Source organism: Coccinella septempunctata, chromosome 3, assembly GCF_907165205.1.
Source record: "Coccinella septempunctata chromosome 3, icCocSept1.1, whole genome shotgun sequence".
Classification (NCBI taxonomy): domain Eukaryota; kingdom Metazoa; phylum Arthropoda; class Insecta; order Coleoptera; family Coccinellidae; genus Coccinella; species Coccinella septempunctata.
Genome location: NC_058191.1, coordinates 22,643,759 through 22,662,506, shown reverse-complemented (window position 1 = coordinate 22,662,506; position 18,748 = coordinate 22,643,759). Strand labels below are relative to the sequence as shown.

The following is an 18,748-nucleotide window of genomic DNA, read 5'->3' as shown; positions in this document are numbered from 1 at the left end:
GTGTGTTAATTATTATCAATTTCAGGTCAATAAATGTCATGGAGTATTAGTAATTATGAAAAAAAAATCTGAATCAGCTGATAAAAGAGCTAGAGCAATATTTTTTGAATCCGGAAATTGATCATACGGAGAGCCACAACTATGATATCTTGCCTACTCCATTATATAAAATGGCTAAAATTGCAACATTGATGCTAAGAAAACTTGTCCGAGTTGAACAAGAAATAGAAATAATTTTCTAAATGAATTTTGTGTGAATGTTATCGAAATTCATATATATATCAACTTACTAGGTGGAAAAAGTCCTCTCTGGGGTAAACAGATTTGTTTTTTGTGTAAATCCTTTCATTTTGAGGTTATAAATCCAGGTTAGTTAATTCTCTTTCTAGTCTTCGTAACCAATTTGAAATGTACAGAAACTTTACCATTCTATAAGGACGAAAAACATATGTCCTTAAACATTGACTAAACGTTCGTTTCATCGTGGAAAATAGAAAAAACTGACATCTTCACAAGAAAGTCCAAATCAAAGATTTGCTCAAAGGATCCAAATTATGAAAACTTCTCAAAGCTTTCCCCATTATCTTGAGATACATTGAGATAGTTTCAACAGATTAGGATATATTTTTTATGAAAACTCTTATTGAATCACCAATATATTCTTCGTTCTCCGATGTAAACAAAAAAAGTGCATTAACTTTTAATTCACAAAAATTGACACTAGAGGGAGTATCGCTTTTTTGGAATTCCCAATAGGTACAAGGACCGCTATGACCTTGTGTCACGTCTGAATCATTTCTTTCAAATTCTCTAAATATTTATTGTTACAATCTACAATATCAATTGCCTGATTGAGTGATTTGTTCTTCAATTTTGAGGATTTACGTTTCTGTCCAGGGAGTTGTTTTTACTTGGAATCGCCACGTCAAAAAGCAAAGCTCTATTTCCATCCTTACACACTAAACTAGAGTGAGGTCTGGTCTTTGGAGTGTAATTACTCGATCTTCAAGAACGTTGTGATTCCAATAGACATAAATAAAAGTGGAATGTGAAGTTCGTGTGTAAATTTCTAGTTTTTAAACAGCGCAGGATGCATGAGCTCAATAAAAATAGTGAATGTAAAGTAGCCAAGTTTGGAACGTAAAAATACGTAATTCCAATAAATCGGAGCACTCAACATCATCCCCATTACTCCATCATATTTGTCAATTTAAAATTTTGCAGTGTCCGATCCTTCTCCGTCAACGATTCTTCCGTCTTTAATTGGTCTTTTGCTTTTACCGTCGTCATATTTTTAACCATTGAATAGTTCTTTGAAACTTTTTGTTCCGACATCTTGGAGGGATTTTCGTAACATACTTACGTCCAGTTTCATAATCGAATTCAACGTCACTTTAAGCTTAAAGCTTCCTTTACTGTCATTTTTAGTAGGGTTAAAGGAAGCTTTAAAATTAAAGCGACTTTAGGTTTGATTATGAAACCGGCCGTTAGATTTGGTTTCTTCGTAAATGTATTTTCGAGCTTATGTATCACAATATCTTTGTGGAAAGAATTTCCCACAATCCACAATATTTTCATAAATGGAACACACCAGAAGCAATAATTTAGAATCTAGTGAACAAAACACTTTTAACCAACTACTACGGTCTGTATTGCAGCTCTGACCGATTGATCTAATTCAATTATTTCGCAGGATTGATAACATCCAAAATGGCTGCATCTGAAGCACTGTGAAACTCAACGCTATAATAATAATAATAATAATATTATTATTATTATTATTCCCCTCACCCAATATATTGGGTGAGCACTGGCTCACCCAAGCGGGGTTAGTTAGAAAGCGCATGAAGTGGACAACGTCCATGAATGAAACTATAGTGCGCATATATAACTCCATCACGGGACTAGGGCAGAACACGAACAACTATAGGAAAAGGCTCCATGAGGAATTCTGCAACGCATACCCAAATCTCAATGTCACTGAACAACGAGTGGCAGACCAGTACCCCGTAATTCTGAGAAATGAACTAATACCAACGGCCCGAATCGACGCAATTAAACGAGAACTTCAGCGTCCGCCTGCAATAGAGAATAACACCAACACCTCTGATGAAATTCACATGCCTGGGCAACAACAGGCAGAAGAAACTGATACTGAAAGTCCATCTTGCAACGCAAGTGAGCCTGAACACCAGGACGATAGGGAAGAGCTCCACCGACAAGTTGACTCTGACATGAGGAGATACTTTGCCGAACTGGAAGGAACAGATCCTCTTCATCGAGTAGCACCTCCACGGCTCAATACATCCAAGAAACTGTCACTTATAATCGACATCTTGAATAAGGACGTTTTACCTGAATACCTACAGAACGGAAGTTCATTGGAATATCTGTTTTTCACTGTGCAGCGCTAACGACAGCGAAAACCATGGGGGCAAAAATTCACCAAACGAACAATGATGGTCCAAAATTACACAAATTACACGCGCCAGCATGGCAGAAACGTCTTCAACACAAAACAGAAAGGCTAAGAAGAGACATTGGACGACTGACGGAGTACTTGAACGGAAATCGAGGAAGAAAGGTTGTGAAAGCTGCCAAAGAGATCATGGATAGAAACAGGACACACACAGAACGAGAGACGGAAAATGCTACAGCTCACCATTGCCTCGATACTCTGAAGCAAAAATTAAGTCTGTATGCAGAACGCCTGAGGAGATATAAAAGCAATTATAGCCGGAAAAGAGACAATAATTCATTCGAAAAGTCGGAAGAATCTTTCTACCGGTCACTCACATCGTCGGATGGAGAAAATGGAAAGTTACCACCAAAGGAAGCCATTGAACAATTCTGGACCGAACAATTATCAACGAAACCTCACTTCAATGGAGATACCGGATGGATTGAAGATGAAAAATCTGAAGCTATAAAATATGAGCCGATGCAGCATGACATGATCACAATTGAAGAAGTAAAATCAGCTATCAGAGGACTGCACAACTGGAAAGCACCTGGGCCTGATGGATTACAGAACTTCTGGATCAAGAAACTTTGGATCATACATGACAAATTGACCTCCGCAATAAATGATGTCATTGAAAATCCTGAAAGAATGCCAGTATTCCTTACACATGGCACAACATACTTGTTACCTAAAGACCAAAGGAATACAGAAGACCCATCCAAGTACCGACCAATCACATGTCTTCCAACGATGTACAAATTAATCACATCGTGCATTTCAAACCGAATTCACAACCATTGCGAAAGGAATAACATCATCGCATTGCAACAGAAAGGATGCACCAAAGACAGCCGAGGGTGCAAAGAACAACTAATAATAGATTCAGTTATCTGCAATCAAGCGTTCTCCAAGCGAAGGAATCTTTACGCTGCGTACATAGACTACAAAAAAGCATTCGATTCTATACCTCACGAATGGCTCTTGACGATCTTGAAGATTTACAAGGTGGATCCCAATATTGTTAAGTTCCTGAAAAACGCCATGTCAACCTGGCGTACTAGTTTTCAAATGAAAGCAGCAGATTGCTCCATTACAACAGGACCTATTCCAATAAGACGCGGAATTTTCCAAGGAGACTCGCTGAGCCCTCTGTGGTTCTGCATGGCCCTGAATCCCTTGTCTCATAGATTGAATTCTACGGACTACGGATTTTCCATCAAGAGCGGCAGTAGAACTATGATTAAACTGAATCATCTCCTTTACATGGACGACTTGAAACTCTTCGCATCTACCAAAAAACAAATGCAACTGATGCTGAAAATGGTGGAAGGATTCTCGGAAGACATCAAAATGAAGTTTGGACTAGAAAAATGTCGACTGCTTAACATAACGAGAGGGAAAATAGAAGATGGTACGTTCAAACTCAAGGAAAGTGCAGAAATTGAAGCATTAAAGGAAGGAGACACATACAAGTATCTAGGCATAAAACAGACAAGAAAAATCAATCATACCCAGATGAAGAAAGAATTAACGGAGGAGTTCACCCGAAGATTGAGGACGATAATGAGAACTGGTCTTAACAGCAAGAATCTGATAAAAGCGATTAACACCTACGCTTGCTCGGCGCTGAGCTATTCATTTGGTATTATCTCTTGGACGACCACCGATTTAGCAGCTTTACAGAGAAAAATAAGGACGATGCTGACTAAACACAATAAACATCACCCCAAAAGCTCAATAGAACGGACAGAGCTGCCACGACATCTTGGGGGTAGAGGAATTGTTTATTTGTCCAACCGTATGTCCCAGGAAATTGAAGGACTTCGAAAATATTTCTTGAGCAAGGCAGCTTCGTCAGAACTCCATCGAGTAGTTTGTGTTGCTGATAGTTCTACTCCATTAAAGCTACAACAGGATCACTTGGAAACCGTCGAACACTCTGCAGAAAGTAAAATGCAGAAACTGATTGGCAAACCTTTGCATGGGAGGCACCAGAACGAGGTCAACCATGATTACGTCGACATATCTGCGTCGAACTACTGGTTGACTTCCGGAAGGTTGTTTCCTGAGACAGAGGGCTTCATGCTCGCCATCCAGGATCAGGTGATTCCAACAAGAAATTACATGAAGTACATCGCCAAGGATGCCTCAGTGGCGGTCGATAGCTGTCGTTATGGCTGTGCGACACATGAAACTATCCAGCACATCACCGGGGGATGTCAGAAGTTCGCGGGCACGGAGTACAAAAATAGACATGATGCTGTTGCCAAGATTCTTCACCAAGAATTGGCACTAAAACACCAACTTCTAAGTTCGAAAAAGGTTCCTTATTACAATTACCATCCGGATGCTGTGCTGGAAAACGAACATCACAAGCTCTACTGGGATCGCACGGTTCTCACAGACCGAAAAATAACCCACAATAGACCAGACCTCATATTGCTCAATAAGGATGAGGACAGAGAACTATTCATCGACGTGGCAATTCCAAATAATAACAATCTTCTAGATAGACACACTGAAAAAATTTCAAAATACAGAGATCTCGAGGAACAGACCAGAAGACAGTGGAAGCTGAAAGATATCAACATCATCCCTATTGTCATTTCATCTACAGGCCTGATACCGAAGAAACTACTAGAGAACTTGAGGAAACTTCAGTTGGACGAAAATATCTATAGAGTCATGCAGAAGGAGGTACTGCTCGGAACGGCGAGAACTGTACGCAAGTACATGGGGAATGCAGAGGAACACCGTCTGCTCCGACAGGAAGTGCGGGTGGAGCAGGAATCCAACCTACAGCAGGGAGGCGAGGAGCGACCCGGACCCGACCACCACCACGAGCCCGAAAACCTGGAAAGGGCTCCAACAGAGCTTAATCCTTTTGATATCTGAGATATCTGGGATAAGTGAATTTTCCTCTGGAGAGGAGTGTGAAAGCCGCAAGGCTAAAGTCATAATAATGTTTATTGACCCAAAATAACAAGAAAATACAAATAAATCCACCAATACACAATCGTCAACAAACATTCAAAGACCACAAAAGTGCCAAGCACTTGTCTGTGGTAATAACTTTACTTATCTACATACGCATTTATGCACATATGGAGGTGAGTTTACTTTATTCTTTCTAATCACAATCTACTGCTGAAGGTAAGTAATTACTAGAAACCAAAAGTCCATAATAACTAAATAAAATTATTTCTATTCCAGAAGGAAACCCAAAAGTTCCAGTGTTGTTGTTCTATCCAGTGTCTTATCTGCCTGTTGTAGTTGGAATGAGACCGAATGTCCCTCAAATGCTCTGGAAGCCTGTTGTACAGAAGTGGGGCGAGGTAGGTAAATGTTCTAAGAGTACTCGTTCTATTTAATTTAGGCAGGTTTATGTGCTTATTTCTTAATTTTCTGCCTTTCTCAGGTACAGGTGTAGAAGCTGATATGTGCTGATATGTGAGGAGGGTCCTTGCATATAGTTGCTGGTAGTAAGCAATTTCGCAGTCCTGAATAGATCTTCCGTTGGATGAGTAATAGGTTTCTTGTAAATAATCTTCAATATCCATTTCTGCATTTTTTCTATTCTTGCATAGTGGCAGTTGGCCATTCCACCCCATGCTAGTATTCCATAGTTTAAGTGTGATTCTATCAATGCACGATACACGGTCCCAATTTTGAAAAAACTTTGTTGCATCAATATTTCCGTATTTGAAACACACCTGAAGCAATTTAAAATCCAACAGAATAAAACACCCTTAACCCAACTAAACGCATTTGGTAGGTATTGCAGCAGTGACCGATTGAGCCGTTTCAAGGTTTTTGCAGGATTGCCAATATCAAAAACAGCATCTGAAGCACTGTGAAACTCAACTTTACACGATTCCAATTTTAAAAAAACCTTATTGTTTCAATATTTCTGTATATAGTAGGTCTATGTCGTTTTTCCCGGGTTTCCCCTTTTCATTATGTGAACCATTAATATTGTGCTATCCGAACTGAATTAACTTGTTAAAAAATGGGGAAAGCGTGTATCCTTGAAGTTAGCACCCACTTTTTCGAAAATAAAAAAAATTTTGTTCGCATTCGTTAGTAACTCGTTAGTAACTATTTGTAACACCAAAGTTTTCGTTTGTACCTCAAAGGTAATAGTAGAAAAACACCGCATTCCGCTGGGTGCTAACTCCACGGGCACCCACTGTTAAAATAATGTATAGTTGGAAAGTTCATCATTAGTAACTATTTGTAACACAAAAATTTTTGTTTGTAACCTAACCTATAACGGGAAAATTACACCCTCAAAATGCGAAGTTAGCACCCACTGTACGAATTTTTAACAGTTTATAAAGCAAGTAAAATACGGTTTTCACAATTATTTATTTTCCTGCCTTCTTTTGACAATCAATCAAAAAAAATTACAACTATTTTCCCAGACTACTTTTTGAATACATAAAAATATCATTAACATCAAGTGATCAAATGAACCATAAAAATGTGTCATCGAAATGGCTTCAACATTCTCCACCAACCGGAATGAATGATTGTCTTAACCATCAGAATTTTCTTTGGTGGTCAGCACACAAAGCTTGCTTACTGGCCTAGTGAACTCCCCATTCTTTGTCAAAATGGAGACGACTCTTATTATGCCATCTCTACCAGGATGCAGCCTCAAAACTTTTCCTAACATCCAATCGTTTCGTGGTGCCTTTTCATTCACTACCAAAACGATATCTCCAACTTTGATGGGTTCAGGTTTGAAAAACCATTTCTCCCTTTTCAGAAGCGTAGGTCTATATTCTAGAATCCAACGTTTCCAGAAGGAATCTGCAAGAGCTTGAGCAAATCTCCATTGTTTCCTACAGTCAAGATCTCCAGTGAATTCTCCGATATTCTTAACGTTTCCGGGCCTCAATAATAAGAAATGGTTAGGTGTTATCGATTCTAGTTCGTCTGGGTCAATGGGAACATGAGTCAGTGGTCTTGAATTGAGTGTATACTCGGCTTCTGCTAATAAAGTTGATAAAACTTCTTCTTTGGGATTTCTTGACTTCAATACAATTTTAAGAGAAGTTTTTATGGAACGAACCATTCGCTCCCATATACCACCCATATGCGGAGCTGCTGGAGGATTGAACTTCCAGCGAATGCCTTCAGTAGAGAGTTGATTTGATATTTCTACGTGATCGCAGTTCTTTTCAACATAATCTTTCAGCTCCCTATCTGCACCAACAAAATTAGTACCATTATCACTTCTGAATTCTATTGGTTGAGCTCTTCTCGCCATAAATCGTCGGATAGCCAAAATTGTTGAGGATGTATCCAGAGATGCTGCTATTTCAATATGGACAGCTCTTATACTGAGACATGTGAAAAGCACACCATACCGTTTTTCCACTCTCCTTCCTATTGAAACCGTCATAGGTCCGAAAAAATCCACTCCTGCATAAGAAAATGGATAAACAAAAGGTTGTAATCTATGTTCTGGCAAGTAACCCATCATAGGAACTTTTGGTATACATTTATATCTCTTACAACCTTGACAATTTCTAAAACATTTTTTAACGGCAGCCCGTGCATGTAAAATCCAAAATTGCGATCTTAAATTGTTTAACACCGTTTCAACTCCTATATGGTTAGCTCTTTCATGATAGTGTTGTATAATCAATTCGGTTATTTTATGTTTAGGATCAAGAATTATTGGGTTCCTAAAATTTTCTCGTAGGCCTAATTGTTCTCTGAAGAAAAAACGTCCGTTCATCCTTAGCAAATTATTTTCATCTATAAATGGACAGAGTTTGAATAGCTTATTATTTTGCGTAATGTTTTTCTTTGTCTTGAGGTTAGCTAATTCAACTCCAAAGCAATCTAGTTGTACCTTTTGTATTAAAAGATTAAAAGCTTCATCTAAAAAACGATCTTCGAGAGTTATATCCCTAAGTCTTTCTTTGTTTCGTAATTTCAAGATATGAGTTGCTAATAAAACCCAGGCAGTACTTCGAAGTAGTCGCACCCACTTAGAAAATCTGCACTCATCCGGTACAGCTACAAATCTATTTTCAACTGAGTCATCTACTACAACACAGTTGATTTCAATGGACACATTTGGTTCTGGAGGCCATTCTTCAGCAGGCATTTCTAGGAATTTTGGACCTGATAACCAAATCGAGAAATCAAAGTTTCGACTTTCCTTAGTTGCCATATCAGCAACGTTAAGCTCAGAAGGTACCCAATGCCACTGCGATATTTCTGAGTTCTCATGTATTTCTCCTAATCTATTAGCAACAAAAACAGGGAATCTTCGACTTACTGATCTTATTTGCTGTAAGACCACTAATGAATCTGTCCAATAATATATATTGCGGACAGAGTATTCTATTTCCTCTATAATGGACTTAGCTAATCTTATACCTAAAACAGCTGCTTGAAGTTCTAATTTTGGAATTGTTTGTTGTTTAATCGGTGCTACCTTGAATTTGCAAGAAACAAAACTAGTCGATACGTTGTCACTATATTCGGTTCTCAGATAAGCAACGGCAGAGTAAGCTTTATCACTTGAATCGCAGAATAAGTGGAAATCCATTTGCAGGGATAATGAAGGAAATGAAGGAAAGTATGGTCGTCTAATTTTGATTGGCACAAAGGAATTTAATTCATGAATCCATTTCTTCCAAAAATGAAAAAGATCCTCCGGAATTTCTATATCCCATTCTATACCGATTTTCCAAATATTCTGAATCAAAATTCGAGCTTTCACCATAAAACAACTCAAAAATCCTAAAGGGTCGAAAACGGACATAACCAGCCTTAAAACTTCTCGTTTTGTTGGAATCTTTTTCCCATTATACAATTCTTCAGGCAATTTTTTAAAATTGAAATTGAAAACAAACTCGTCTGTTTGAGGAGACCAGTTGAGTCCTAAAACGCGTTCTATCTTTTCAGAATCAATTTCTTTAGAGGAAGAATCAGTTTTCAAATTTTCTGGTATTGTTTTTAAAACCTTTTGAGAGTTACTTATCCATTTCGTTATTTCGAAGCCACCTTTCTTATGGACTAGGATAACATTTCTCACCAACTGAATTGCTTCATCTTCAGAGTCACAAGAATCCAGATAGTCGTCTACGTAGTGTTGTCGCTTGATAGCTCTTCCTATGTTTGTGAACTCCTGCTCACATAAATCTGCATTTTTATTTTTTATGAATTGAGCCTTAGATGGAGAGGAGATCGCACCAAAAATCATGACATTCATCTGATACACCGATGGCTTGCCTACTCGATCCCTTCCTCGCCAAAAAAATCGTTGACTGCACCTGTCCTCTTGCCGAATGACGACTTGATGGAACATTTCCGCGATATCAGCACTAAACGCTATTTTTCCTTGTCGAAACCGCCACAGAACTGAAACTACAGATGGAACGAAATCTGGTCCCTGAAAGAGGAAATCGTTGAGACTGTAACCAAAACTTTTAGCTGCAGCATCAAGGACAAATCTTATTTTTCCAGGTTTATTTATATTCCAAACCGCAAAATGTGGGAGATACCAATCCTTCGGATTTTCTGTCACTTCATGATCCTCTAATTTCTTTGCATAACCTTTGCGTTCATACTCCTCGATTTTGTTTATATATTGTAAAGCGAAGTTTTCGTCTCTATCCTTCTTTCTTTCCATACATGCTAAGCGTTTTAAGCCATAATTTTACTATCAGGAAAGGTTACGTCTTTTGTTTTATATAAATGACCTATTTCAAACCGAGTTCCATTATAAATCGAAGTATTTTCCATGATTTCCAAAGCTTTCTTGTCATCTAATGAGTAAATATCCCCTGGTTTACTGCCATAATCCTCATATTTGAAACTATTTTTCACTAGGATTTCTAATTCATCACATGAACAACAACCACAGAAGTTGATATTCACGGAGGAATTTCCAGAAATTGGAGATAATTTTTCAGTAACTGGTCCATGAATTGTCCATCCCAATTTTGATTTTGATAATATAGGCATGTTCAAACGAGGTTGTATAATTTGGCGAGGAATAATTAAACCACAATTATCTTGTCCTAATAAAATTCTAGGCTTTGCATTATTTAAGGAATTCAAGACTTCTTGATCTAAGTACGGATATTTTTCCATTAATTCATCAATGTCTACGTTCTGCTGAGGCAATTCAAGGTCTTTGACAGTTCTTAAATTCCTTATTTTATAAAAATTTTGTTTCACCTTAATTCCTCCGGAAATTTCGACAGAAACTTTTCTCGAATTATCTTCATAATGAGTTACCTGGTTTGTCCACTGAAAGCACACTGGAACTATAGGACCTGACAATTCCAACTCACTGGCTAGCTGTTCTTCTACCAAAGAGCAGGTCGAGCCCTCATCAAAAAGAGCGAAAGTTGTCACTTCCTTGCTCGGTCCTCGAAGAACAACGGCTGCTATTCTCAGAAGAACAGACTGCTTCTGTGTTGACAGCTTGCCACAGAAGGATGAATTTTCGTGGGCCAACGTTTCTTCATTCGGAGGTACCGCCAGGTGAACCAAATGATGATGTTTTCCAGAACATCCGTTTACGCCACATCTCGTCTTCTTATAACAGCGTTTATAACTATGTCCTAAACATAAACAAGAAAAGCATAATTTCAGGTCTGAAGCAGCTTTTCTGCGTGCTACAATTGTTTTTTCGAGGAATGTCTTACAATTCCCCACATTATGTCCGTCTTCTTTACAGACTGGACATGATTTTTTGTCGAAAATTTTGTCAGACTTATTTTTCAAAGTGAAAATTGTTTCTTTCTTAAAGTTCACCTTTGATTTTGAAATTGGATTAGAAATCGATGCCACTGCTCCTATTTCATCCTCATACCATGCCGCGAAGTCTTCTAACGAAGTTGGTAATCCCTCTTTGTCTCTTTGCAACTTGCACTTACCCCAATTGTACTTCTGTATCGGGGCAAGCTTCTCTACAATTATTGCCATAAGTTCTGGATTGAACAAATACAATGTGCAATTAATATTTCTCATAGTCGTAACTAAATTATTAATAGCATTCGAAAATGCAATGCAAACATCTAATTTATCTTCTTTGACAAACCCAAATTTTTTAACCTTTTCCATTAAACTCAATATTATCCAATCAGCCCTGCCAAAGTTCATTTCTAACATTTTCATAATTTTGCTTACATTTTCAGGTGAACTCAAAAGTGGTTTGATAGTTTCACGTGCTTTGCCTTTCAAACTCCTATCCAACCTCAATAAATTATCGTAATCATTCAAACCATAAACCTCAGAAGATCTCTTAAATTCGCTAAAGAAAAGAGGCCACTCTGTGAGCTCTCCTGAAAACAGAGGTAGCTCTTTTAGTTTTTGACGTTCTAGTATTTTTGTTACATTTTCTGTGTTTTTAGTGCATTGTTCTACTATATTTAAAAAAGCATCAGACCTCTCTTCAAACTTTCCTTCCCAAGGAAAGACTGGATCTGGCTTCCTTTCAGAATTTGCCACTCGGTCAGGATCACATTTACGTATCCAATTTCTCACCTGATCTTGATCTCTATACATACTTCTTTCAGACATAGTGCCTTGTGAACCATCATCAGTGACACCTTCCTCTTCGAGCATTTTCATCTTCAGCTCCAATTCTTTGAAAGCTATTTCTTTTTTGCTTTGAATCATTCGCAATCGTTCCATGCACTCCTCATTTTCGAACCTTTCTTTCAATCGTAGAGCTTCCATTTCCAAATTCAGTCTTGACGTAGTGCTTCTTACTCTTGATTTATTACTTTTTGAACCATAGTTTGAATATGTATCATCCACATTTTTACTCCCTTCATGATTGTTTTCTGTTTTCTTCTGAACTACAGAACCTTTTTCTAACAATGGATCTAATGGACTCACCACCAACTGATTCAAATCAACAGATTTTGACCTTTCAGCTTCATAATTCTGGCCATTCCTAGACAACATTTTATCACTCATGTTCCCCGAGACCAGTCCGCTCTTGCCAACATCTGCACCTAATCGAATCGGTGGAATACCCTTGTTTACTCTCAAACTTCTTCGAAGTGCTGCTTCTCCATTTTCTTTGTTCTCCATAGCGCAGTTCAATATACTTTTTACGAAGGACCACAATAAACTGTACGAATTTTTAACAGTTTATAAAGCAAGTAAAATACGGTTTTCACAATTATTTATTTTCCTGCCTTCTTTTGACAATCAATCAAAAAAAATTACAACTATTTTCCCAGACTACTTTTTGAATACATAAAAATATCATTAACATCAAGTGATCAAATGAACCATAAAAATGTGTCATCGAAATGGCTTCAACACCCACATTTTCGAAAATGAAGATAATTTTTTTTGCATTCGTTCGTAACTATTTGTTACACAAAAATTTTCGTTTGTACCTCGAAGATAGTGCTAGAAAAACACCGCATTCCGCTGGGTGCTAACTTCACGGGCACCCACTGGTCGATTTTTCGCGAATAAATAGTACAGTTTGAAAGTCTAAGGCTAGTAACTATTTGTAACACAATTTCTTTTCACTTTCGAAAATGAAGATAATTTTTTTCCTTCCGTTAGTTACCCGTTAGTAACTTTTTGTAAAACTAAAATTTTCGTTTGTATTCCAAAAGTAATGAAATTAGCACCCAGCGGCATGCGGTGTTTTTCTAGCACTTTCTTTGAAGTACAAACGAAAATTTTTGTGTTACAAACAGTTACTAACGAGTTGCGAACGAATGCAAAAAAAAATCTTTATTTTCGAAAATGTGGGTGCTAACTTCGCATTTTGAGGGGGTCATTTTTCCATTATAGGTAAGGTTACAAACAAAAATTTCTGTGTTACAAATAGTTACTAACGATAAACTTTCCAACTGTACATTATTTTTCGCGAAAAATCGAACAGTGGATGCCCGTGAAGTTAGCACCCAGCGGAATGCGGTGTTTTTCTACTAATACCTTTGAGGTACCAATGAAAATTTTGGTGTTACAAATAGTTACTAACGAATGCAAAAAAAATTTTCTTCATTTTCGAAAAAGTGGGTGCTAACTTTACGGACACGGAAAGCGCTGACGTAAGACCACGTAATTTGTTGACCAGAGTGGTCAGCTTTCATCCATACCGAAATGTATTTTCCAAGACATTACCAAAATAGACATCCGCTCCATCAAAACTTGCACTTGGGATAAAAAAACTATTTGAAGATTCGTGAAAAAATTGAGTGTCATCCACAATACAGGATGTTTCCTAATTGAGTGTCAATATTTATGGGGGTAATTTTTGGGCCCATTTTAAGAAAAAACTTTATATGAACATATATGTCCTAAACGTCTTACTCTTTGAGATACAGGGTGGTGAAGTTTTCAAAAATAAATCATTTATTATTAATATCTACAATACCACTTCAAATTCTTCAATGAAATTTGTCATACATATACTAAGAAAATTTAATCTACGTATGTCTCTCCATGGTGATATTGTCATATGTATGAGTTAACGATATTGTTATGATCATGCAGAGAAACGGTTTTTATTTTTTTAAGCGGAAACCGTGAATCGGATTGAAAAATATCAAGTGATAAACTTTGGTAAGAAATGATTGGGAATTTCGAAAACAATTTTTATTTCATGAAAAATCTGTGGCGTACCATCAATGTCGGCCAAAATAGGTAGGTCAAATTACGTACGAACGCCACTGGTGGAAATTGAAAAAAAAGTGATACATTAAAAAAATGTCTCTTGATTCATAGTACATGTGTGACAAATTTCATTGAAATATCTCAAGTGGTATTTGTAGATATTAATAATGAATGATTTATCTTTGTAAACTTTACCACCCTGTATCTCAAATGGTGAGACGTTTAGGACATATGTTTATATGACGTTTTTTCTTAAAATGGGCCCAAAAATCACCTCCATAAATATTGACATTCAATTAGGAAACACCCTGTATATATACTAATTTCTTGTTCATTTGGATTGGTATTTTCTTTTAATATGAGGAGAAAAATTGCTCCTTCAATTTCCTAGCATTTTTCTTTCGAAATTTAATAAGGATGGGCAGAAGTGAATTCAACCATGAATTCCTCACTTATGAGTCAAATCCAAATATTTGAAATTAATTGCAGCCCAAAATTCTAAAATCAAAAAAATTTGGCTGAGTTTAACTATAGGAAGAATCAACCGATGAAAATACCAATGTTTACCTTTGTTGAAAGTACATATAATGAAAATGTATTCAAGAAATATTCAAAGAAATCACTGTTACAATTCTACTCTCTGGCTGGGAAATATTAAGCTCACGATCGAGTCACAGACATGGCGAGAAGTGAGCGTACTTCGTTCAACATGCGAAGAATAATGACGTGCATTCAAAAAAATTGGTCGTCAAGTAGGCTATGGAATTTTGAACGTCGATATTTCGTGTCTAAACGTAATTGTTAGCTTTTGCTGTACTATTTTTCAGGTGAACTGTCAAGTAAGAAGTTTTCATTTTGGATTGTTGTTGAATTAAAATTACCTATCAGAAAATTATAAGGATGGTTTTTACGAACGTGTAAAAAGAATTTATTATTGAATTCTATATACTTTAATATTAGGGAAAAAATAGAAAGAAAATATCCTTTAATGTTCTAGCGACACTCCCAATGTATATCCCAATGATGCTGAAGGAATCAATCTTTTGAATGTAGTGTTTTGCGATGCGCTGACGGAATAGGTATGTTCAAGCAAAAAAAAGTAGTAGTCGACCAAAGAAGAAAACCTCGGAGTTATTCAGCAATAATGAAAATATGATGACAGAAGACGAAAGCTCCACAAACCTCTGTTCGGGTTTTATCTCAAGTGACTGGAGTATCTGTTGGCATATTTTATGCCACATGATTTTGAATGAAAGACATCAGTTTGTTTTCATAAAGAGTGACATGTTATCAGAAAATTAAAAAGATTGATTACCTATCCTTGTAGCATCCAAAAAAAATTGCAGTTCGGTATGCATCAGTCAATGGCAAAATGTGGGACCTATTTTATTTCATGGAAATACTCAGATATGGCAAAAAACCGTCACTTTGTGGTTTATATAATATAATTGATCACATTCATTAGAATATTGCTCAAAGATGACGTTGAACACCCTGTGTCTCGCTTATGCGTCGATAACGGGGTATATATCATGTCATGGGGCAAAAAATGATTCTCCCGGTGTCATAAACTCCCAGTCTACTCTGTAATCTGTGCTCCCAGTATATATGGGTCTATAAACAAGGGTAGTACAAGACAATCTACTATTGCCTTGACGGCATTGTTTCCGCCAACGAAGAAGTGCTTTCTATTATGGGATTAATAGTGATTAACTGCCATATCTAGAGATGTCCGCATATTCCTATTTATAATTCTGACAATTTCTAAGCAATGCCAGTTTCAAATTCGCAGAATGTTCCCCGGCCAAATAGCCATCATTTAACTCGATCGGAAACGTGATATGTGTTCCGACTGCCGAATAACTGAGGAACTGGAACGTTTGCAACCACGGAATGTTCGAAACGTTCATCCTCTTCAACTCAACTTTGTTTCCCCAACACATTGTGCCTAGCAAGAATTTAAACGGAATTACCTCGTATTTTGCTTCGTCGCAGGCACAACAATGGCGGAGAATGCTAGGCTGGGAATCACCCTCGTCCTCTACCTCCCCGCATAGCTTCTTTGATAGAGGTCCGTGTTCGTTGTACCACAATTGAGGGGTCTCCACTACAATGGCCTTGAAGAAGATGCATCCTGTTTTTGTGCTAGGTGCAACCCATAGAACCTTGAACAAAGACGACATATATTTCATTTACAATTTTCATAACACAACTGATCGGTTCAATTCTTCAATGTTATCATATATGCTTTATCCTGAAATCTTAAATGTATTGATGTTGAAAATCACAGCTCATTGAATATTTAAACTGTAATGTTCTAACATTCCAAATTGATTCATGATTAAGACTATTATCCTGATGGCGAACCGAATAATCATAATTATAATTTAATAATAAGTTTAAGGAAGGAAAATACTCATTTTTATACCAAGTATTATAGATCATGTTTTATGATCCCTGATTTCATTATTGATTTTCATATTATGATGACGCTCATATTCCTCCTGCTTTTCAAGTTCAGAATAACCGTCCAAGAAAATTGGTGTATGGAGGGATGTATCAGAATGTACCTACTCATAAAATTTTTTGTCATTCTGACAGCCCTAGAACCCCACCTCCGATTAACTGATATTATGTTTTTTTTTCTTTTCAGAATGTTTCAAGGATTCCTTCTGTAGAAGATAAGTCAGTTCAAAATGATCGGCCGAAGAAATTGGTGGTTAAAGTACATAGAGGGATAACTTGAATATCCTAACATAATTTTTTTGTTCATACTACAGCTTCGAAGATCAAAATGAACTATTTAGTCTACCATGAAGCGCCTATTCCTCATTTTTAAGTTCAGAATGGCCGGCAAGAAAATTGGTGGATAGAGGAATGTATTAGAATGTACTCAGAAAAAAAATTTGTTTCATTCTGACAGCCCTAGAACGCCACCCCCAACGATCAAATGAACCGATTTTTTTCTATTCTGAATGTTTTAAGGATTCCCTCTCCAGAAAATAAATCAGTTCAAATGATCCTGCCAAGGAAATTGGTCGCTAAAGTACATAGGGGGATGACAAAAATATCCTAACATAATTTTTTTTGTTCATAATACAGCTCCGAAGATCAAAATGAAATGGAACGCCACCTCCAACGATCAAATGAACCTAGGATCAAAATGAACTATTCAATCTACGATGAAGCGCTTATTCCTCATTTTTCAAGTTCAGAATGGCCGGCCAAGAAAATTGGTGTATGAAGGAATGTATTCAGAAAAAAATTTTGTTTCATTCTGACAGCCCCAGAACGCCACCTACAACGATCAAATGAACCGATTTTTTTCTATTCGGAATGTTTCAAGGATTCCTTCTCCAGAAGGATGACTAAAATATCCCTAACATAATTTTTTGTTCATACTACAGCTCCGAGGATCAAAATGAACTATTCAGTCTACGATGGAGCGCCTATTCCTCATTTTTCAAGTTCAGTATGGCCGGCCAAGAAAATTGGTGAATAGAGGAATGTTTTAAGGGTTCCTTCTCCACAAGATAGGTCAGTTCAAAAAAGTCGGCCAAAACAATTGATGGCTCAAGTACATAGAGGGAAGACTAAAATATCCCTAACATAATTTTTTGTTTATACTTCAGCTCCGAGGATAAAAATTCAGTCTACGATGAAGCGCATATTCCTCATTTTTCAAGTTCAGTATGGCCGGCCAAGAAAATTGGTGGATAGAGGAATGTATCAGAAGGTACTCAGAAAAAATTTTGTTTCATTATGACAGCCCTAGAACGCCACCTCCAACCATGAACCGATTTTTTTTCTATTCATAATGTTTTGAGGATTCCTTCTCCAAAGGATAAATCAGTTCAAAACATAGAGGAACAACTAAAATATCCCTAACATGATTTTTTTGTTCATACCAGAGCTCCGAGGATCAAAATGAACTATTATTCAGTCTGCGATGAAGTGCATATTCCTCATTTTTCAAGTTTAAAATGGCCGGCCAAGAAAATTGGTGGATAAAGGAATGTATCAGAATGTACTCAGAAAAACCACCTTCAACGATGAAAATGAATCGATATTCTTTTTACGATGGAGCGCATGTTCCTTCTTCCTTCTTCTCAAAATTCAAAATGACCATCCAAGAAAATTGATGGAATGGGTGCATTGGGAAATAAATTTTCTAGGCCATTTTAAATTTTCAAAACAAAAAAAAAGGAACATACTCTCGATCGTTAAATGCATGAATGAATAGTTAGAGCTCTAGGGCTGTCAGAAAGAAATATAAATTATTCTGAGTAAATCTGATACATTTCTCTATCAATTTTATTGGCCAGCCGCTTTAAACATTCGAAAAAATATGAGGAACATTCTCTCCATCGTCTACAGAATACTGGTGGTTCATTTTAATCGTAAGAGCTGGGGCTCTAAGGCTTTCAGTATGAAAAAAAAATTGTGTTAGGATATCTATTTATTCCTCTATTTACTCTATCCATCAATTTCAAGAGCATTAGGCAAATTCAAGAATTAGAAGCTTGGACTACATTCCTAATCCCACCTTTTTCAAGATGACACCTTTTTTATCCCGCTCGTTCTATCCATCTATTTTTTTGATTGATCGCAATAATTATGAGAAGCAACTCGGGATCCATTATTCATTATTGTGTTTTC

At 36.9% G+C, this 18,748-nt stretch overlaps 2 protein-coding genes across 3 annotated transcripts in view; both read right to left on the bottom strand.

The window, feature by feature from the left end:
- Positions 1–18,748, bottom strand: part of LOC123309758 (spondin-1) — a 106,218-nt gene that overhangs the window by 36,600 nt on the left and 50,870 nt on the right. Inside the window, 1 exon segment of the mRNA XM_044893006.1 lies at positions 16,063–16,254. Coding sequence (XP_044748941.1) covers positions 16,063–16,254 — 192 coding nt within the window.
- On the bottom strand, positions 10,179–12,519 carry LOC123309759. 2 transcript variants are annotated; one of them, XR_006537282.1, is made up of 3 exons: positions 11,889–12,519; positions 11,255–11,784; positions 10,179–11,061 (listed from the first exon to the last, which is right to left on the bottom strand). XR_006537282.1 is itself a non-coding variant. In XM_044893007.1 (2 exons), the coding sequence occupies exons 1-2, from the start codon at positions 12,422–12,424 to the stop codon at positions 11,754–11,756; spliced, it is 567 nt and encodes a 188-aa protein (XP_044748942.1). In that variant the 5' UTR covers positions 12,425–12,519; the 3' UTR covers positions 11,152–11,753. The 2 variants fall into 2 exon arrangements, 1 of the variants encoding a protein (XP_044748942.1); XM_044893007.1 differs by lacking the exon at positions 10,179–11,061 and having other exon boundaries at positions 11,152–11,784.

What these genes read in the sequence shown, in the direction of transcription:
- LOC123309759 (XM_044893007.1), bottom strand. Translation starts at nt 12,424, where the DNA reads ATGAGTGATAAAATGTTGTCTAGGAATGGCCAGAATTATGAAGCTGAA. An exon ending in GAAGGAAAGTTTGAAGAGAG is followed by an intron (nt 11,785 to 11,888) that starts GTCTGATGCTTT and finishes CTCTGTTTTCAG; the next exon opens with GAGAGCTCACAGAGTGGCCT.